General features: G+C 40.4%; 1 protein-coding gene across 5 annotated transcripts in view; it reads right to left on the bottom strand.

The window, feature by feature from the left end:
• The window catches only part of GLG1 (golgi glycoprotein 1), a 129,241-nt gene extending 106,265 nt beyond the window's left edge, over nt 1-22,976 (bottom strand). For 4 of the 5 annotated variants that reach the window (XR_014059183.1, XM_081508711.1, XM_081508712.1 and 1 more), the window contains exon 1: nt 22,510-22,976. Coding sequence is in view for 3 of the 5 variants with exons in the window: in XM_081508711.1 (XP_081364837.1) it covers nt 22,510-22,956 (447 nt within the window). In the remaining 2 variants the exon portion in view is untranslated. Of the gene's footprint in view, nt 1-4,822; nt 4,906-22,509 lie in introns of those variants that run through there. The other variant, XM_081508716.1, reaches the window with a different exon arrangement.
• Between the last annotated feature and the right edge of the window lie 373 nt (nt 22,977-23,349).

Here is a 23,349-nt window from a genome sequence, read left to right as displayed (position 1 = left end):
ACAAATCCTGTTTTCTGACACTAAATTGATTTTAATCTCCTCCTTTCTTTCTTCATGAGCATTTATAGTTACCTTCTTCCTCGCCAGCATCTCCTCTCTTTCACCTTCTACTGGTTCCTTTCTCTTTACCTTTAAACTAAAAAGAATTTCCTTAACCTTGAAAAATCTTTATTTAACTGAGATGCCCTCCCTTCCAGATACTCTCACCTCCTGTCACTATCAACCTTCTGAAATAGACTAATAGAGTTTCGGATAGTCCAAATCTGGGTTCTTCAGAATCTATCTCTGCTTTACAAAAAACCCAATGCTCTTTTCTCAGTCATTAAATCTTAACTGTGTTATTCTGTTTACCCTAGTGACCACCTCCTTCTAAATGTCCCTTTCCTCGGTTCCCACAACTAAAATTTTCCTCCTTGGCTTCCACAATTAAAAACTCTTCTAAATCTTCTTTTAACTCTCAACCATGCCTCCTGTTCCCTCTAATTCTCTCAACAAGCCTCTTCCCAACCCTCAATTGTGAGCATTCCCCAGGGCTCAGTCCTTGGAATCATACTCTATTTATACATTCTTTAAGAGGGCTCAACCATTTTCATACCTCCAACTATAGCTTTTTCAAACTGAATAACTAAAATTTAGATTCAGTTCAAGATCTATTTCCAAATTTACACCTTCTTACTGGAAATTGCTTGAAATGCCTGGCTGTCATTTCAAATTCAACAACAGCTAAGCATTACGTACTTCTGCAGGGAGCCTAACAGTTAAGACTTTAACCTCTCTTCCTTTGGTTAAATTCTACTGTTTCTTCAGCTCGGTCATCATTTTCTCAGGAAAATATTTCCAGATTCTCTGATTAGCGAAATGTACATGTAGATCTCTTTCAAAGTTTTTATCGTACCTATAATTTTCCATTTATTTTGTGATTCTTTAATGGCTATCTCCTCCACTAGATGGTAAGCCCCATGAGAACAAGGACCATGCCTTTCAGGAATGGAAGGTGAGCTATATAATAATCCTCATGTTCCTAGCTGCTGCTGCTGCTAAGTCGCTTCAGTCGTGTCCGACTCTGTGCGACCCCATAGACGGCAGCCCATCAGGCTCCGCCGTCCCTGGGATTCTCCAGGCAAGAATACTGGAGTGGATTGCCATTTCCTTCTCCAGTGCATGAAAGGGAAAAGTGAAAGTGAAGTCGCTCAGTCGTGTCCGACTCTTAGCGACCCCATGGACTGTAGCCTACCAGGCTCCTCCATCCATGGGATTTTCTAGGCAAGAGTACTGGAGTGGGGTGCCATTGCCTTCTCCGATGTTCCTAGCACCTACCATTAAATTTCAGACATGTAGTAAATAACAGTTATCCAAAGTCTGGCAAATGAATGAACAAAAACACTCTCAATTTCTCCTAAGTAATGAGTCTCCCTTCAATCCCATTGCTGTCTCCACTGCTACTAGTCCACTGTGGTTCACAGTTTAACTATAAACACAACTTATTCAATGAGCTCTCTCAGATCTTCCTTACTTTAATCCACATTCACAAAAATAATTTCCTTAACTATTTTATTCTCTACCCAAGAATTTCAATGACTTCCTACTTTCCTCAAAAACAAATCTAAGCTAATGCAGACATTTCACTAAAGAGCTCAAAATGCCAAGAACAAATAATGTCAGTTGCTCGGGGCAACCTTCTCACTGGCCATGGCTCTGAAAAACACTGACTAATTCTTCATTCTAAGTTCCTTGCAGACCTCCACCAGTAATATTACGTTGAAAATGTTACTATTAATTGCATCACAAATGCCAAACATTAACCAAGTTTTGTTGGCAATAAATTTACAAACTCTTAGGATGTTTCCTACAAGGTATGATTAATACTATTATTTGTAACATTCTTATCAATCAGAATTTCAGGCAGTTGCATTTTACAAATTTGTCCTTAAATTCTAATGCTCACAGATTCAGAAGTTTTAATAGTATATTATGTAATACAAGAAAGTGCTTTAGTTCTCTTCTTAATTTAACTCCAATTATTTAAACTGGGTTTTCTAATGGTAAGTAGAAGACAGATTATTCACATCATTTATAGTAAGAGCCACACAGAACAAAATATTAACAAACTTTCAAGATTCTTTATTTTCAAAACTTGTAATACTTCTAAGTGATTTAATCCCATGCCTGCAGAGTTTTATGAATGTTTCAATACAAAGAACTTTTGAACTGAAAAACGGCATTATTAGAATACCTCTGAATCAGAAAAAGCATAGACTGAACAAGTAGGGAACACCAGACACAGGGAAGGTACAGAGAGATCGGAACAATTATCAAGTCATGATGACGTTGTCCTGGTGAAGGAGAGCTACCCAATCTGAGGACAGAAATGCAAGAAGAACCCCCACTGGATACATTCAATTTGAAAATTTTCTTTCAGTGATGACCGAAGTCATCTTTCATCATTTCAGTGATCACTGAATTGATGACTGGAAAAAAGACACAGACCAATTTTGGAAGATATCCTTCTTCATGCTTTTGAGGTATTAGATCCAGCTAAACATGGGTTTCTTTCTAAGGAAGAAGTGATTAAGCAAATGACTAAGAAGGTGAGCCTTTTTCTTAGGAGGATACAGAAGAAATGTTGTCTGCTACAACTGATCCAGAATCGAATTCAATTCATTACAAGGACTATGTAACAACAATAGTGATAAGATAAAAATGTTGGAGAAGACTCTTGGAGTCTTGGACTAGGACTCTTGGACTCATCTCCAAGAAAAGTCCCTTGGACTGCAAGGAAATCAAATCAGCCAATCTTAAAATCAATCAGTCCTGAATATTCATTGGAAAGACTGAAGCTGAAGCTCCAATACTTTGGCCACCTGATGCGAAGAACTGACTCATTGGAAAAGACTCTGATGCTGGGAAAGACTGAAGGCAGGAGGAGAAGGGGACGACAGAGGATAAGATGGTTGGATGGCATCACTGACTCGATGAACATGAGTTTGAATAAGCTCCAGGAGTTGGTGATGGACAGGGAAGCCTGTCATGCTGCAGTCCATGGGGTAACAAAGAGTCGGACATGAATGCGTGACTGAACTGAACTACTCTAAATTTCTAATTGAAAGGATAATTTTAAGAACTGCTTGTCCCTGTTATTAATAATTTCACATTTTATCTTATACTTCATACATATGCCAATTAATGCCTTCTAACAACAATTTCAGGATATTTTGTTTTTTAAAGGTGATCATAACAATTGAAAACAAATTCAGTAAACCTGGCCTTATGGAATGACAAATTGATAATTATTTTAAAAACTATTTATTTATTTTTGGTGGCGCTGGGTCTTTCTTGCAGGCACAGGCTTCTCTAGTTGTGACAGTGTGGCCTCAGTAGTCACTGCGCTTGGACTTAGTTGCTCGAGGCATGTGGGATCCAAGCTCCCTGGCCAGGAATCAAATCCGCATCCCCTGGAAGGCGGATTCTTAACCACTGGACCACCAAAGAAGTCCCACAAATTGCTAATTATTTTTAAACTATTCTTAAAACATTAAAAAGGAAAAGAAAGGACTTCTCCAGTGGTCCAGTGGTTAATACTCATGTTCCCAGTGCAGGGGCCCTGGTTTGATCCCTGGTCAGGGAATTAGATCCCACGCCACAACTGAGAGTTTGCGTGCTGCAACTGAAGTTCCTTCGTGCCACAACACAGTCAAATAAGTTGTTAGTAAGTCAGTATTTTAAAAAGAAAACATATGTATACCTATGGCTAATTAATGTTGATGTCTGACAGAAAACAACAAAATTCTGTAAAGCGATTATCCTTCAATTAAAAATAAATTTTTTAAAAAAGGAAAGGAAAGAAAAAGCACAGACAGGTGGACAAACAGGCAGACAGGTACCTCACTGCTAGAAAACCACAAGTAAATGGGATCTGAGTCTTGGAGGAAAGGGAAGGCTATCAAATTGTCTTGCTAAATACAGTGCTTACAGAGAATTAAGTGGACCTCAGCTCATCATTAAATGCAATTAAAAAAAAAATCTTAGCAGTAACACTCCTTCAACTTTATAAAATAGTCCTGTCCTCACACATCTAAACTCAAGAAAAGACATTAAGACTTTTACCACAACTTTTAAAACTGAAGTACAGATGATTACAATGTTTCAGGTGTACAGCAAAGTGATTCAGTTATATATATATTTTTCAGATTCTTTTCCATTGTAGGTTATTACAAGGCACTAAGTACAGCTCCCTGTGCTTTACAGTAGTTCCTTGCTGTTTATTTTATATACAGTAGTGTGTATCGGTTAGTATCAAATTTGTAATTTATCTCTCTCCCACCTTACCACAAATTTTCAAAAAGGATTTCAACTTGGTTTTTCAAAAGGAATTTAAACAAGGACTCCAACTGTTCTGTGTTTTACCTCCAGTATTATATCCAGAGATATTAGGCAATTTGCTCAAAATTAAATGAGGGAGAAAGGGTATAAAATGACATAGTGGTAAAACAAAGAACCAGTTTAAAAGTGGTGCTGAGTAATTACCCAGGATAAAGGTTTAAAGTAAATACAGAGGTCAAGGCCCTCAAGCTAAGTTAAATGGTGAAGGTGCCTAACAGCAGAAAGTTTCTATTATTAAGTTTATCATTAACATAAAAAGCAGCCTATAAAGCCTAATCCAAAGTAGCAAATCTAATTCAACTTTACATACAAATATCAAATTAGCTATTCATATGTTAATGGGGATACTTTCAAATTATCTAAAAACAACGTGTAAATACTTGTTCATAAACTGTTCTAAACCTTGAATTAAAGAGCCACAATTCTTCCCTGTGACACTAACCTGACATCAGGTAATCTGCCGACTCCCACAGGACACCCAGACCAGCAGCGTTCCTTAGAGTGCTCTCAGACCCAAACCACCTCAAGCCTCACCCTCACAGCTGCTCTATTTCTACAGTGAAGGAAACGGAAGCCTTGCATCAGCCTGAACAAGCACCAACTTTCCAAACTAGGTTGCATGACACACAGAACTGGATGTTAAGAGTCCATTTCAAGTGAGTAGGTTAAGTGCTTGCTCAGCAATTTTTCAATTTGCTGGTGGGGAAGACACCAGCCATCTTCCGAGTCCAGGAAACAGGCAATGCACAGCAAGAATAAGCCTATGTCTAGACTTTAGCATGCCTATAGTGTTGATTTATCATCACAAAGGAATCATCACCAAATCATCCAATAAAGAAACAAAATAATAGAATTTTTTGAAAAGTAAACTAAACATAGACATATCAAAAGGTTAACAACATCCTACACAGGCTATTATTATTATAACTAAGTTACTAAACAATCATTTTGGATGACGGAGGATACTAGTTCAGAGGAACCAATAATCTGCACTTCTGCTACACTCTACTTGCTATGTTCTAATTAATCTAAAGAGTGAATTTACTATTATCTCAAAATAATGTACAAACCACCATTACATGGCATTGTTAAACTCTCAGGAAAATAGCAAATGTTCCAGCACTTGTAAATTTGCATTGCCACGATATGTCACAGGGTCAGCCATTCAGGAGAAAGCTCAATTTTCCAGGCTAGGTATATTTTGAATCCTGGAATTCCCTTTCGGTAACATAAACGGATACAATAACGGAAAGGCCAGATCTAGAAAAAGATGACTGTGAAAATAACATCTTCAGATACTGAGGGAAAAAAGCAAAGTCTAAGGATTTTGGCTCATCACAGCAGAATGAGCAGATCTCCTTCAGAAAGACACTGGTTTTCCCAAACACTCTGAGGGGGAACAAAAAAGACTAATACAAAATAAATGCAGTTGCTTTTAACCAAGATACAAGTTTTCATTTTTTGATTTTTCTTTTTTAAGTTCTGGCAATAGGAGAGTGTTTTGTTTTTATTAAGCACTAGAAAAGCTATAAATTAAAACTGACACGGAATACAATTTTTTCATACAGCTTACAGAAAATGTTTAAAACATTTATGTGATAAAGCAAATATAGTAAAATGCTAATGGTAAAATTTTAGTGGTTGGGTATATGAGTGATTAATGTATGAGTTTTTTAAAAAGTTTTCTCTATGTTTGAAATTTTCCATAATAAAGTGAGGGCTAAAACTAAATCACCTCTTACAGTAACAGTGGTGATTAAGTAAAATTATGTACACAAGCACACAGCAGTTGCCCAATAAATGTTAGTCTATTTCCCTGTCCCTTTTGAACAAAGTCAGTTATGCAAAGAATGAGCTGCCTCACAAGTCAAGAACTTCAGGTTCTAGAAATACATGTATGTTCAGAACTTGAAAAGTCTTCGACAATAAACATGAAATTCTTTTAAAGGCACAGATGAAGAGAAAGAGGAATCCCCTAGGTGCCAGGAAAAGGAGGGAGGAAGGATTAAAAACCACAGTGCCAGAAATAAAGGAAGGAAGAGGGGAGACTGTTCCATTAACTTAGGGTTTGGGGCTTAACACCAGGAACAGGACACAAGGTCCTGACTGTTACCAAGTATAAAACTGGAAGTGAGATCACTACACAAGGCTGAAACTGCTTCCATAGTTTAAATCAAAGAGATTGTAACACTAGAAACCGATCACAAGGAAGTATTTCCACACATTTAGGGCACAGCAAAGAAAACTCTGACTGTTCATCAACAACTTTCACCTTTCTTAGAGAAAATGGGAAGGCACAGAACTGCTTTGGTGTGACAAATCAAAGGCTGGCACAGGCACCTGACCGGACTTGCCCAGACAACTGACAGATCTCGCCGGCCGCCTGGGAACTGCCACAGGAGCACCTCCCCCAGTCCCCCGTGTCCAGGTGCTCCAAGGGAGCAGTTCTCACCAGTGCAAGGAGAACAAAAGAGTAGGCTGACTAGAGGCCAGGGCTTTTAAGAGCTTGTGGTTCAAAGGGTGAATTCTATGGTGTGTGAATTACAAGAAAGGAAGGGTAATAAGGAGTTTTTTTTAAAAAAAAAAAAGTAGCAGGCCAGGACTTCTAATTCTCTTGTCTGCCTGAAAGCAGAAGGCTCCACAGCCCCAGGAAATGCAACCACAAATTGGGAAGGACCAGGGTCTCCAGATCACCAGACGGCAGCTGGTCTTCATAACTTCTCTTGTGTTAAGCCACTGTATTTTGGGGTTTGGCATAATGGCAGTTTTGCCCTAACCAATATATTACGGAAATATTTTATCTTCTAAGTTGGTAAAAGGTTTGGTTCAACCCAGTTACAAACAAGCTGGCCTTGACACAAAATGAAATCATGCCTGTGGAACTCTCATCTAAGGCAGTTTCGTCAACATGAGTAACGGAAAAACGCATCTTCATCTTATTTACAAATTTTAAAAAGTTAAACAGGTAACATTTACATAATAGCTCAAATATTTTAAAAAAAATTAAAAATACAGGGAATTCCTGGTGGTCCAATAAGTTAGGACTTCGCACTTCCACTGCCATGAGCCTGGGTTCAAACTCTGGTGGGGGAACTAAGATCCCGAAACTCACACCACACAGCCAAAAATAAATTAAAAGTGTAAAAGAATAAATAAAAATGAAAGAATATAATGAAAAGTTTCCCACCTATTTTTATCCATTAGCCCTAATGTCTTCTGCATCCTTCTGGAGCATTCTAATGCAAATACAAGCAAATACTGATAAATACTTTAATTCTTATTTTTCCTCTTTGATTACAAAAACGGTAGTATACTATACCAAGTGATAACTTTACTTTCCTAATTTAGTAACAGATCTTGGAGATCTTTCCATACGTGACATAAGGAGCTTCTTTTCCACAGCAGGACAATAGTTCATTGTAATGATGCACAATAATTTATTTAATCACTCCTTTATTGAAGGGTGTTAGGTTGCTTCCAAATGAGGTTGCTTCCAATTGTTTGCTATTACAAAAAAAAAAGCTTCAATTAAAATACTCCTACACATTGACCGTATTGTCATGTATAAATTTTCAGAAGCAGAATTGTCAAAAGATACATTTGCAATTTTAATAAATAATTCTCAATCTCCTTTTCTAACAAATCCTCCTAATTTCCCTTTGTTATGTCATAAGTTAAAACTCAAGGGATGGTGGTTTCTACTTCAGCTCATGAAGGATTAATTACCACAGAAAATGCTATCGTAGTAATTAACAATTAGGCACAATGTATGAAATAAAATTCAGTCACTGGATAACAGGCAGCGTAAGCCTAAAATGCCTGAGAGAAGGGAAACACCGCGAGCCTGCCTGTTACCCAGCTTACTGCCAGGAAGGGGTTTCCAGGCGGCAGTACGGGGAGGCGGAACCCAAGCAGACTCCGGGGTACTTGGTGAGCAGAGAAGTCAAAGTGCAGGGGCTCCAAGGTGGCCAAAATTTGCAAGACAGAGTGGGTAACGGACAGGGGAGCTGTACAAAGAGCTGAGGAGAGCGTCAGAGGGCTCTCCTGAGGCAAGTCGTACCTTATGCGCCTGCAATGGGAAATGAGACAGTGAGAAGCCAAGCCACCAAATAAGCAAAGCTGGCACAGGGCAGGCAGTGCATTCCCATCAGGCGGAGAGGAGAAACCTCACAAAACCTGCAAACTGAGGAGAGTCGCTCTCATTAGCAAATCAAATTAGGCCTAGGCTAAAGGCTGCTCCGGACTTGCCCTAACAAAGTTTAAAAGTCTCAGAAGGATCAAACTGATCTGCATGTAACCTGTGTGCCAGACAAAAGCCAACACTCTTTAGAATTCAACAAAATGCAGCAGAGATGTAAAACATACAATGACCAACACCCAGCAAAAAAGAAAAGAAAAAACATCACGCAGGCAAAGAAGTAGAAATGCGAACACCAGAAAAAAACTCATCAGCAGAAAAAGACCAAGAGATGATCGATGACGGGATGAGCAGATGAGGACCTTAAACAGCTGTTACAAAAAGCATTCAAGGCTGTAAAGGAAAATATAAACACAAGGAAGACAGAAATGGTATATATCAGATCCATATCAAACTTCTACAGATGAAACTAGAGTATCTAAAATAAAAGATACACTGGAGAGTTGGCATTAATAGCAGACCAAAAACCACAGAAGAAAAGATCGACAAATCTAAAAAATACAGCAATAGTAATAATGCAAAATGAAAGACGGGGAAAAAATCCAACCTCATTGCTGGTGGAAAATTCTGAAAGAGATGGGAATACCAGACCATCTGACCTGTCTCCTGAGAAACCTGTATGCAGGTCAGGAAGCAACAGTTCGAACTGGACATGGAACAACAGACTGGTTCCAAATAGGAAAAGGAGTACGTCAAGGCTGTATACTGTCACTCTGCTTATTTAACTTATATGCAGAGTACATCATGAGAAACGCTGGGCTGGAAGAAACACAAGCTGGAATCAAGATTGCCGGGAGAAATACCAATAACCTCAGATATGCAGATGACACCACCCTTATGGCAGAAAGTGAAGAAGAACTAAAGAGCCTCTTGATGAAAGTGAAAGAGGAGAGTGAAAAAGTTGGCTTAGAGCTCAACGTTCAGAAAACTAAGATCATGGCATCTGGTCCCATCACTTCATGGCAAATAGATGGGGAAACAGTGGAAACAGTGTCAGACTTTATTTTTTGGGGCTCCAAAATCACTGCTGATGGTGATTGCAGCCATGAAATTAAAAGACGCTTACTCCTTGGAAGGAAGGTTATGACCAACCTAGATAGCATATTTAAAAGCAGAGACATTACTTTGCCAACAAAGGTCCGTCTAGTCAAGGCTATGGTTTTTCCAGTGGTCATGTTATGGATGTGAGAGTTGGACGGTGAAGAAAGCTGAGCGCCGAAGAATTGATGCTTTTGAACTGTGGTGTTGGAGAAGACTCTTGAGAGTCCCTTGGACTGCAAGGAGTTCCAACCAGTCCATCCTAAAGGAGATCTGTCCTGGGTGTTCATTGGAAGGACTGATGTTGGAGCTGAAACTCCAATACTCTGGCCACCTCATGCGAAGAGTTGACTCATTGGAAAAGACCCTGATGCTGGGAAGGATTGGGGGCAGGAGGAGAAGGGGACGACAGAGGATGAAATGGTTGGATGGCATCACCGACTCGATGGACATGGGTTTGGGTAGACTCCAGGAGTTGGTGATGAACAGGGAGGCCTGGCGTGCTGAGATTCATGGGGTCGCAAAGAGTCAGACACGACTGAGTGACTGAACTGAACTGAATATTGCTGGTGGGGAGAGGAGGGTGAAGAACAGAGCCTCATGATTGAGATGACAGCAAGCAATTTAGCCACTTTAACCTATGTAAGATTAGTGCCCAGGAGAGGAGAAAAGAAAAACTATTTGAGGAATAGGAGCACATAGTATATTTTCAAATATTCTGTGGCATATTTAAATTAAAATGGGCTATAAAATATAAAAATACTTTTAAAAATATGAGAACATATCATTTATGTAAATGTGAAAATTATCAGAACAATGTGGTAATACACAACAAAAAAAAGATTTTAAGTTTTAAAAGACTTGGATTTTAAAATTTAAAACTTCAAAAGAGTTGGGAAGTCTAAGCTCCATATCTTTAATACTTACATGACTTGGGCAAATCACAACCCATCTGATTCTTGTGGTGTTTCTGTCTATAAAATAAGGCCGATATCGGTCCTATCCACTGCATACCATTATCAAGAACTCCAAATGAGATTACAAGCATTCCACAAAGTAAATGTTAGACCACAATTTAACTCAGAGTAATTCAGTTTTTTAAAAGCAAGTATATTTGGTGAGTCCTCTGACATTTACACCTAGTTCCACATCTCCCCTATTGTGAGAGAGCTTAGAAGTTTTTCAGAACACATTATTTTTTAAGAAATAAAACTCTCAAGTCATCTTTCCTAAATGCCAAAAAATCATGCTGTTTATTAATTAACCCATATAGTGAGTGCTAAGTAAATATTTCAACAAATAAATGAGTAAAAGTATAAAACAATCTACACTGGTTCCCTTTTAACCGTAAGGGCAGATAAACCAAGAGAAGCTGGGGAAAACAATTTCAGGAAGACCCCCCAGGTGAAAGTCCTACACCAAAATAACTAAATTTCTCCTATCCCCTTGCTTTTAACTCTTGATGTTAAGATGATGGGCTTCCCTGATCGCTCACATGGTAAAGAATCTGCCCGCAATGCAGGAGACCTGGTTTGATCCTTGGGTTGAGAAGATCCCCTGGAGAAGGGAATGGCTACCCACTCCAGTATTCTTGCCTGGAGAATCCCATGGACAGAGGAGCCTGGCAGGCTACAGTCCATGGGGTCACAAAGAAACCAGACACCACTGAGTGACTAACACAATACTTTAAGATGATACAAAAGGAAACAATGAATATTGCCACAGAAGCAGATACTATTTACTCAAAATCTGAACAAAGAGGAACAACTGACTGAACCACATGAAGCTGCTTTTTATGAATCAAATATGATTGGTTCAGTTCAGTTGCTCAGTCGGGTCCGACTCTTTGTGACCCCATGGACTGCAGCACGCCAGGTCTCCCTGTCCATCACCAACTCCCGGAGCTCGCTCAAACTCACGTCCATCGAGTCGGTGATGCCATCCAACCAACTCATCTTCTGTCGTCCCCTTCACCTCCTGCCTTCAATCTTTCCCAGCATCACGGCCTTTACCAATGAAGTCAGTTCTTCCCACCAGGTGGTCAAAGTATTGGAGCTTCAGCATCAGTCCTTCCAATGAATATTCAGGACTGATTTCCTTTAGGACTGACTGGTTTGATTTCAAACATTAGTAATTCTTATGGTTCAATCTGCTAGTAAAACAAGCCAGAAAACAATGCTTAAAGGAGAGCTGGTAGTAGGGAGGGGCAGTGGGCTGTGCAAAGGGAAAGATAACGAGCAATAGTCTGGGGCTAAAACTGCTCAAATCACTGAATATAAAATCTTTGTCAACAAACAATATTTACATGAAAAGCCTGTAAACTCAACAGCTGTAATCTGGTACTCTCTGGAAGCCATGAACTACTTGGCGAGGGAGGGGTAGCAAACAGTAGGCTGTCCCGTAGGGAGCTAGTGGGAAGCAGAGCTGGAGAACGGAGAAGCATCCTGAGACCAAATTTATTTCCTAAAGAGGAAAGAACCATACCCATCTCTTGACTTCTGCTTTCACTGCTAATTTTTCCTGCATCAGATGATATTTTCAAGTTGAAAACCAACAGACAATCCTATAAATTCTTGAAACTTCTTATAAGGATTAAAAAAAAAGAAAACCAGCAATTCTACACACTAAACGTTTTTATCTATACACGTCAGTCACGTCCTAATCTAGCAAATAAGTTTTATCCACAATAAGAGATTGTGGATTTCTAGCTATTTCGCAACTATTCACAACTAACTCTACTACCTAATAACATCAGAAAGAAGGCTTACATACTGAAAATACCTTGTGCTGTTTTAATGTATGAGTAACTTATGTATCTATACTTTAATATAGACAGTTTCACAGGCCAGCGAATGTTCCCACTTAGCAATTTAGAAGTCCTTACATTTTACTTTCCCTCTGAAAAGTTGCCAACTTTCAGGAAAATTTATGCAATTTTAATATTTATCTGGTTTTACAAAGGGCAAAAAGATAAGGATCAATACCTTCTGTTTCTCAGCTGATAAAACAGCTATTTAGTCATTCCAATTTACAGAGCGAGGATGTTTTAAGCAATACTGTCTTAGGAACAGTATGTTTTTTTCCCCTCTTACATCAGAGAACAGAGATTTCCTTTGTCTTGATGGGCAGTACATCCCAAATTTAGGCATCATTTAAGCCTAGAAAATGAAAGAACACTTGGTAGAACTGAATTCCTTCACCCAAGGAATTCACTCCTTTGCCTCCACCACCTCAAATTGTATACCTTTTAAATACCTGGTAAAGACTCCATAAAAGTTTTTGACCTTACTGCTCTTCAAGCAAGTTCAACTACAGCCTTTGTGAAGAAGGCTTGGATGGATTATGTAAAAAGTGCAGCACATTAGAGTTCACAGTTCTCTTAAAGACAGTGAGTATACAGCCATATCTGGAAGGGTGTCATCTGCAACAACCAAGGACCACTGATGAGCAAGTACAATCTGATGGATATTCAAAAATTTTTTTTCATTCTCATCATAACCCTGTGGAAGTAGGTTTTATACCTCAACTTTACAGATAAGAAAAGTGAAAGCTGAAGACAAATCTGTCCAAGGTCACAGTAGGTGTAAGTGAGGATCTGAATCCGGCCTGTAGTTCCAGAACCCTCTCTTTCCCCACTCACTCCACAGCCTCTCCTAGGAAGAGCTCCACACGATGAAAGGACCCCGACAGAGTCTTTCATGTGCAGTAGGCATGCTCAGTAGATGGCCATTGATTAACAAATGGCAGACTCTATGCCTGATTAAAACTCTCCATTACATCCCCTTTTTCCTTCTCAAAGTTTTTATTCACTTCGTGTTGTTTATCACATTACAGAGCTGATTTGGCTGATTTGGAACTGTGGAAGTTCTGTAAGTGACTTTCTAAGTTAAATTACAAATGAAACCTTTCTAGACATCAGAGCATTTTCTTTAAACATGATTTTTTAATTCTTTTTTTTTTTTGTAATTCTGCATTTGAATTGATTTATAACATATGTACATTCTCCTGGTTAATTTCTCTCACATATTTCACTTCACTGTTTATCTTACAATTTAAAGTATGCATCACATATGTTTTTTGTTTGTTTTTAAAGGAACACAAAAACGTTTTAAGAGTTTGTTCTATTTCACAAGGATATAGATCCAGTACCCATTTTCACTATGACTCTCCCTACATAGAGTTATAACGTTATTCATTCCTTCAACAGGAGAATTAATTCATAGGTTACTGTAAGCACCATGCAGTTGATCTAATATTCTAATTTCAGTAAAATTATTAAAGCTGAATGAAAATAAATGCCTGGTTCTCTTAATTCATAGTTTTTAGATTCCAGTCCACACTTCTTGTTCCCCACACTCTATTTTAATGCAGATACAAGGGTAAGTCCTGGCATAGCTCTGAGGACCATCACTTGAGATTCTTTTTAAGTTTTAAATATATCTAACTCAACCAAATAAAGATGAGTCACTTACTGACTTCCAGTTTTATGAGTTTAGCTCCTCTCAATCTGAAGGAGCTATTGTACCCCTGACAACTCACAAATTCAGCACGAGGAAGATGACATCCATAAACCAGATCAGCAGGCATTTTAAGGTGGCTAAATTAAGAATTTCATGATATGAACAACCAATTTAAGAATGAGAAGCACTGATGGGCTTTATACAGATTCTCTCAACCATTTTCTCTACCATATGCTCATAGAATTTAATTTATTCTTCTCTTATGGTACTTACTACTTTATAACTTGCATTATGGTCTTAATAAAGATATCTTTTACTTCTTCCAGACTGGTGCTGCCCAAAAGGAACATGATGGAAGCCACATATGTTATTTTATGTCTCCTAGTAGTCACACTGAAAATTAAAAAGTAAAACTGGCTTTAATAATGTTTTTAACTCAATATATCCAGAATATTATCATGTGAACACGTAATCAATATAAAAAAAGATGAGACTACCCTGGTGGTCCAGTGGTGAGGACTCCACGTTTTCACTGCTGAGGGCCCAGGTTTGATCCCAGGTCTGGAAACTAGGATCCCCCAAGGCGTGCAGCATGTCCCTCCACAAAAATTGAAATAGTTTATTTTCCTATGTGTGCAAAGTCTTCAAAATCAAGTGTGTATCTTACACTCACAGCACATCTCAACTCAGACTACTCCTATTTCAACTGCTCAGTAGCTACATTTAGCTGGTGACTACCATGTTGGACTTCCTGTAGCTCAAACAGTAAAGAACCTGCCTGCGATGCAGGAGACCAGCGTTCAACCCCTGGGTTGGGAAGTTCCTCTGGAGAAGGGAATGGCAATCCACTCCAGTATTCTTGCCTGGAGAATCCCACAGACAGAGAAGCCTGGCAGGCCACAGTTCATGGGGTCGCAAAGAGTCGGACACGACTAAGCGACTAGCGCACACACACACACCATGTTGGACTACCACAGGGATGGGGGAGGGGTATGAGCCATTTTACAGTTGGACAAGACTTGCTTTCAAATCTTAATTCCACTATTTACCTGCCCTGAGGCAGCTCCCTCATTTAAAAAATAGTAATCATTAAAATAATACTAATGACACATTTTTCATAAGATTAAATGAGATATGTAACACCTAGAAAACATCTGGTCCCTTAGAACAAAGCAAACAAAAATCCCTCAATAAATGCTACTATTATCATATATTTATAACCTTTAACACTAAGCACAGTGCGTTGCACACAGTATGCATTCAATACATGTTTGCTGAAGGAAGAGAAATTAATTTGCATGACATTATATAAGTCATCTTAACAGCTTCCCTTTAAAATACATCTCTCATATAAGTAGGAGAACTTTTCTGGGGGGATTGTTGCTGATGAAATTTGTTTTGAACATGTTAGAAGAAATGTACAAAGAGAATGAACCATCTCATCTCTTGGACTGTTCTTTATTTTCTTCCAAAGAACAATGAATTATTAAGCACCTATTTACGGGAAAGCATTCTTATCAAGAGACTTCTTAAAAAGTTCATTGCATAAGTCAGTCAGTTCAGTCGCGTCCGACTCTTTGTGACCCCATGAACCGCAGCACGCCAGGCCTCCCTGTCCATCACCAACTCCTGGAGTTTACTCAAACTCATGTCCATTGAGTCAGTGATGCCATCCAACCATCTCATCCTCTGTCGTCCCCTTATCCTCCTGCCCTCAATCTTTCACAGCATCAGGGTCTTCTCAAATGAGTCAGTTCTTCGCATCAGGTGGCCAAAGTATTGGAATTCCAGCTTCAACATCAGTCCTTCCAATGAACACCCAGGACTGATCTCCTTTAGGATGGACTGGTTGGATCTCCTTGCAGTCCAAGGGACTCTCAAGAGTCTTCTCCAACACCACAGTTCAAAAGCATCAATTCTTCAGTGCTCAGCTTTATTTACAGTCCAACTCTCACATCCATACATGACTACTGGAAAAACCACAGCCTTGACTAGACGGACCTTTGTTGGCAAAGTAATGTCTCTGCTTTTTAATATGCTGTCTAGGTTGGTCATAGCTTTCCTTCCAAGGAGTAAGCGTCTTTTAATTTCATGGCTGCAGTTACCATCTGCAGTGATTTTGGAGCCCAGAAAAATAAAGTCAGCCACTGTTTTCCCTAATTGTATAAGTGACAGTGCTATTTCACAAGTAACTCAATTGTCTGCAGGAATATTTTTATCTCAGATTGGGATAAAAACACACCCCATTTCTGAGCTTTACCTGAAGAACAATGGTGCAAGCAAGATCGTTTATAATCTGGACTCAAGAAATTCTCAAACTCTCTACTTGAGTCAGTACAGTCCGTTTAATTTCTCAAAGCATTTTTCCTTTTCACCTGTGCTTATGACTCCCTTGCACATGTTTTACATTCCTACAGATGACAGAATCACAGAGTACCAAAGCTAAAAGGATCTTAAGTGATAACCCAGTCTTCCAAAGCATGTACCAGAGGTGGTAAACAAGATGATTTCAAGTGGTATGTGTTACTATTGCCTATTTCAATGGTCACATATTTTGTTTAATGTAAAAAAAGAAAACGATAACTAGCAAATCAAATTCAAGAACTCATGTAGGGAGTTCCCTGGTGATCTAGTGATTAGAATTTGGCACTTTCACTGTCGTGGCCCAAGTTCCCACTGGTTGGGGAACTAAGATCCTGCAAGCCATGTGGTGGGACCAAAAATAAAATAAAATTGGAAGAAAAAAAAAGGAACTCATGTATATGGTCACTTACAACAGGGTTAAACTGTCCCTCAGTTCAGTTCAGTCACTCAGTTGTGTCCGACTCTTTGTGACCCCATGGACGCGTGCTAGGCTTGCCTGTCCATCACCAACACCCGGAGTTTGCTCAAACTCATGTCCATCGAGTCAGTGATGCCATGCAACCATCTCATCCTCTGTCATCGCCTTCTCCTCCTGCCCTGTCCGTCACTACTTAACTGTCCCTACTTAAAAACTGTCCCTACTTAAAAACTGTCCCTACTTAAGGGTAAAAAAAAGTGGTATGATTTTTAAGCCAAGAGTGGCAGAGCTGGGCTCCATCCAAGTCTAAGTCTTAATTCTGTGCTCTTTTCATTGCCCTAAGGACTCACTGCCCGTGTAACACACGGTGATGAACACTCTCTTATACAACTGTTTCCTGATCACAATCCCATTTATCAAAGCAACATAAGCAACGCTGGTATCTTAAAATACTAGTGCTCTTCCACTATGGTAAGTGAATAACAGATCAATATCAGCTGATTATGTGGTTAAACTGCTACCAACCACTGAGAGTCAGCACAGGAGGAAATTCCATGTTGGCTCAAACAAAATAATCATAATATATCCTAAAGTCAAACAATGTTTGGATTAATTGCTGTTTGCATTATTCATTTCACTATTTTCACCCATGAATGAACAAGATAGTACACACATAAATTCTACAAACTATAAAATACAGACAGACAGAATACACAGGAAACAACTCATATAGATCAAATAAAAGGGATCTCAAAAACTGTAAATTGTACACGTGAGGAAACTGAGATTCAGTGGTAAAATGACTGGCTCTCCCAGGTGGCTCAGTGGTAAAGAATTCGCCTGCCAATGCAGGAGACATGGGTTCAATCACTGGGTCAGCAAGATCCCCTGGAGAAGAGAATGGCAACCCATCCCAGTAGTCTTGCCTGGGCAATCCCAAGGACAGAGAAGCCTGGGGGGCTGCAGTCTATAGGGGCTGCAGAGTCGGACACGGCTGCTGAGCATGCACACACTTCCAAGCCCAGGCCAAGCTTGGAAAACTCTAGTGCAGTCCTATTATCTTCTCTTCTCCCATCCAATGGCCAGTAATCATCCAGAACCTAGAGGAGGGACCTGGGATGAGAGAGAAGGGGCCTGGGTGCATGAGTCACTACAGAAAGAGCATAAAGTGTTGCTGCATAAATGGAATGGAGAAACAGTCCTACAATTAGTTAACAGCAGTGCCAGCTCTAGTCCTAATTTACTCTTAGTGGTGTTCCACTGATTCAATACAAATAGTAGGGGAATACATCTAAATTCTTCCATTATACTTGTACAAACTGTGCTTAAGGTAACATGGAATCTTAAAATCTTTTCATGAAGCAGAAACTCTACTTGTAATGGACTCAGACTAGTAATTAAATTAGCTTTGTCTAATGATGTCAGTCTGTCCACCTGAGAAATCTATACAATACTCCAATGCTAAGACGCCACTGCTACCCAATTGTTCTTGGTGGTGAGGAAAAGAGAATTCTAACTCCAGGCTACTCTTCTCACTTTGTGTCCATTTATGAACCCCTGGCATTCTCAACAGCCATATACTAATTTTCCTAGCTGCAATCATCCATGGCGGATTAGAAAGAATACAATCTCTGAAGTCAGAGAGAACTTTCTGAATACAAGCCTTATCACTTACGTCAGGATATAAAACTGGACAAGTTACTTCATCTCTCTGAGTCTGCTTCTCAACTAAGATAATAAGATAACACTATTCACCTCACAGGGTAAATAATACAGATATTGTGGCCTACTATCTTAGGATACAGTTAAGAAAAAGACTACGAATAGAATAAGAAAATGTTCACCTGAGTCAAAGCAGGTTTACAGTTGGTAATGTAATTCCTCTTCAATATATATTATAGTCCATCTTAAAAAAATATTTACAAAGCATTCACTCTGTGCATAGAAAGTGGTCAAAAATGTATTACCTGAAACTGATATATCAAAAGAAGGTACCAAGAAATTCAGAAGAAATACTCAAAATGCTTTTATTTTGGCTGGGCTGTGCAGCATAGTTCTCAAGCCAGGAATCAAACCTGTGCCCCCTGCATTAAAAGCAGGGAGTCTTAACCACTGGACAGCCAGGGAAGTCACCATAATGCTTCTAAATACTGAAAAATAACAATCAGGTTCTGGTTTTATCTTGTTTTAAGTCCTTATCAGAGACTTACACTGAAGTATTTATAAATGAAATGACACAGTGTCTGGGACTTGCTTTAAAATACACCATTCTCCCAACCCCTGTGATTAAAAACAAAGTGGGGACAGTTTAAGCTGGGTGATGCGCACCGGCCAGGGAGTCGCCATACTATTCTTGCTACTTCTGTTCATGTATTAGAAAGTCTTTGTTTCTTTTTTAAAAAATCTAACAAAAACTAAGAAAAACTATGCACATCACTAATAAACTTCTAAAGAATCAACATCTCCACGTGAAACGTGTCATTTCAGTCAAAAATACATAAAGTATTTTAAAATTACTCTCAACATAGAGCGTGTCTTTTTTATCAAACATTAAACTAGACAACAGTACCTTCTCTTCCTTTGGTATTACTTTTCCTCTAACTGCCAGAACAGCCCAGGGTGTATTTTTCCCTTTACTTATACTAGAAAGTATATGTATGTGAACTAGTTATATGTTCTTAGAACTACTGCTAACTACATACAGAGACACACCACTATTATTCCAAGACTACTATTCCATCATTACTGCTAATATACCCACTATGTAACAGCAGGCCCATTGGGTATACTTGACCTTTTAAAAGGCATGAATCATCTGAGAGGGTTAAAAAAAAGAAATAAAAATCCCCCACAACATGTATCTTCAAAACAGTGACCGAAAAACCTGAGAAAAGCTGCGAACTAATCTCAGTCTATATGCTGTTTAACTATAGTTTACACATAAAATTTTAATTTGCTGGCATACCACACATTAGACAAACTGTAAGTATTCACTGAAATTATTTAAAGGTAACTTTAAAACCTTCAAATAGATTCTGTAAGTGAATTAATACATAACTTTGAACGCTAACTGCTGCTGCTGCTAAGTCGCTTCAGTCGTGGCCGACTCTGTGCGACCCCACAGGCAGCAGCCCAACAGGCTCCGCTGTCCCTGGGATTGTCCAGGCAAGAACACTGGAGTGGGTTGCCATTTCCTTCTCCAATGCATGAAAGTGAAAAGTGAAAGTGAAGTCGCTCAGTCGTCTCTGACTCCTAGCGACCCCATGGACTGCAGCCCACCAGGCTCCTCCATCCATGGGATTCTCCAGGCAAGAGTACTGGAGTGGGATGCCATTGCCTTCTCCGTTGAACGCTAAAGGGAACCTTAAAATATTTGAACTTAAGACTTAACCTAACACCATATACCCATGCTGCTTCAAAATAAAAATGTGGTTTACTACACTACTATTTAAATATTCATATGCTTTGCATTTTCGAAATAATAACAGCAAGAACAGAGAACAATCTTCCCCCAAATAGGTATCCAAAGGAATAAAGAAGCACAAATGTCTACGTTCCTATCAAACAGTCCTACATACCAAAAAGCACATACAAAACACATTCCCTAGTTTCATTTCAAACGTGCCTAGCTAGTTTACTTTCTTCTTGTGTGCTTTCAAACACATGAATTAGATGTAACTAATTCTCTAAGTGAAGTAAAATTTCTTTTTGCTGTCTTTAAAGGAAAAAAAAAAGTAGTTTAAAACTAGCTCCACCTCTTAATATACACAGTTGTTCATGGTACTATTTTTTCAATTTTTATGTATATAAAACAGGAGAAAAAGTAAACTGGAAATCTGGAAAAACCCCTGCCCTCCAAAAGCCCTCTCCTTCAATTTACACGACATCTTTTCTTCCATAAAACAGACTCCATTAGTTTACTTCACCTTCAATCAGTCAACACTATTTACTGAGTCTAGGCACTGAATTAGGTACTCTGGAAAGCTACAAAGGAAATAAAGGACCTAGTAACTACCTTCAAAGAGTTTAAATAACATCCCCATAAAGGAAGGAAAATGTAGTTACCAAAACAATATCCCTGCTAAGAGTCTTACACTCAAAGGTGGAACAGGAATTACACTCTCCGGCCAGGTTTTTCACAGTAAGTAATGCAAGAAATACAGTATCTACCTAATTAAACAGACTCCAAAAGTGGTCAAATCTGTTATTTATGGATTATATACGCCACTACACACTTCTACAAGCATGACAAAGGAAGACTGCTCCTGTGAGTGACAGAATCCACATGTCTCTAATACATGCAAGAAAGATGTAGTCCTAGAAAGGGCCACTTTCCCTAATAACATCCTGTTTCTGCCACAAACTACTCACCAAATGTTTGGTCTTCAACATTACAATCCTAGTTTGAGAGAACAGCATGTATTTTACATCCTCAAAGGCCAAACAGAAAATTTCAAGAAGCTTGACACAGTTAAGAATCTTGGCTGTACTGACTAGAGGAGTAGGTGAAGAATAAAGAACAAGGGATTCTTTCTCTAATTTTCAAATTGTAGATAAGTCATCTAAGATCCCACATTTCTGGTGGCTCTAGAAATTTCCTTTCTCTCTGTCCCCTGAGCATGCATATCTTTTCCTCTTGTGAATTACTCTGTACGGACTACTAGATATCACAGTGGGATGAGGGGGAAAAAAACTGCCAAGACTAGCCTTTTTCTACAAACCAATTTCCCAAATTAAACTGTATCAACAGTGGTTTCATTCTACTTGTCAACTTTTGGGCCTCATTTTATATGTTTAAACGTTGAAAAAAAAAAAAACAGTGCCCCTACCAGATTTGCTCCCAAACTTTGATAACTGTCAAAAATGCACTTAACGTCTGCAGCATTAAATCTAGAGAAGAATTCTGTTACTAAACTGAATGGCATCAAAGAACATCAAACCAAGACGGCATTAAGAGGTACAGTCTGGCAAAAAGACCAGAGAAGCAAAGACCTCACAGCCCAGCTTCAAATGCTACCTCAACTTTCCAAGCTTTGGGACTCTAAATCACTTGGAGTAATAGCTTACACTTGGGATTCATTGCCAATTGACCAAAAGACGTGAAGGGAAAACAAAAGAGCATATATTAGTTTCAGCAGCTGGTAAAAAACAAGAATTTTTGAATTACAGAAGAATAGGGTAAAGACAGTAAATCTGGCTGCAGACTACAATACACATCAGAACAGAACCCGAGCTGTCTAAACAAACATCATCTACTGCCAATAAACAGCAGGACATTCTTTAACAGCTGAAGTACGCCAACCATTTTTCACGTTTTAAAGGGCTGCTATAAATTACGCAAATCGAAAAGGGTGGCAAAATCCTACACAGGTCTTCACCGAGGAGCCACCGCGCTTAGAGCATCACACAAAAGACCGGAGCAAACATAAACACGCTCTGGGCCTCGGCCGGGAGCTGGGGTCGGCGTTCCAGACCCCCGCCCCGGAGGGAGTGAGCGCTGGGGGTGGGGTCCCCTCCCCGGAACACGCCGGGGAGCGAGCGGCAGCGCAGAGGAAGCGAGAGGCGCGGCCGCCCGGCGTCGGCGGCTGCCCAGGCCGCCGGCAGCCGCGGCCCGGCCCAGGCCTGCACGCCCGGCCTCCCCGGCCTCTCACCTCTCTCACGTCCTGCAGGCACTCCAGCACCGCCAGGTTGTTGCTCCAGGTGTGCTTGGGGCACACGCGGGTCACGTCCTCCCGGCAGGACTCTTCCTCCGCCAGCTTCCAACCTCCTCCAGCCCCGCCGGGCCCTGCTCCGCCCCGCCGGACCAGAGACCCGCCCGCGGGGAACGGCGGCTGCTGCTGCTGCTGAGGCGGCTGTTGCTGCTGAGGCGCCTGCTGCTGCTGCTGCTGCAACTGAGATGACTGAGGCAGCAGCAGCTGAGCCGGCAGCGCGCCGCCTCCCGGCTGCGCTCCGAGGGGAAGAAGGTTGCTCCCCGGGCCCGGGACCTGGCCGTGGCCACCCGGGCCCGGGATTTTCTCCGCGCCGGCCACCGCGAGCAGCAGCAGCGGCAGCGCCGCCGCCAAGCGGAACATCCTCAGTACACGTCCACACGCCGCCATCTTGAGTCCGCGGCGAGCTCGACGTGCCCGCCGGCGCCGCGTATTTAAATGAGGGGGCGGGGCGGGGCCGGCGGGGTCCCTCCGAACCCCTCCCGCCGCGCGCACCCGCTGCTGGGCGCCTAGCGCGCGAGCCGCCGCACTCTGAGGGCCCGCGCCCGGAGCCTCGGCCGGCGGGAGGGCGACGCAGGGCGTCCCTGGCGCTCCTTCAGATCCCTGGGGAGGGCCACTTTGCCTAATTTCGTTGGTTGTCCGTCACCGAAAAATTAAGAAAAAAAAAAAGGATTGGGATTGCCACAACCAAGATGGCCGGTAGAGTGTATCACTTGAAAGAAAAAACTTTATGTGTAGAGGTGAGCCTTACACGATAAGGTGTATTCCGTTATCTAAGAACCT

This window comes from Giraffa tippelskirchi, chromosome 7, assembly GCF_054371585.1.
Source record: "Giraffa tippelskirchi isolate mGirTip1 chromosome 7, T2T-mGirTip1v1.2.pri, whole genome shotgun sequence".
NCBI classification, from domain to species: Eukaryota; Metazoa; Chordata; class Mammalia; order Artiodactyla; family Giraffidae; genus Giraffa; species Giraffa tippelskirchi.
Note: the sequence above shows the minus strand (reverse complement) of the source record. Positions and strands in the feature narration are given on the sequence as shown.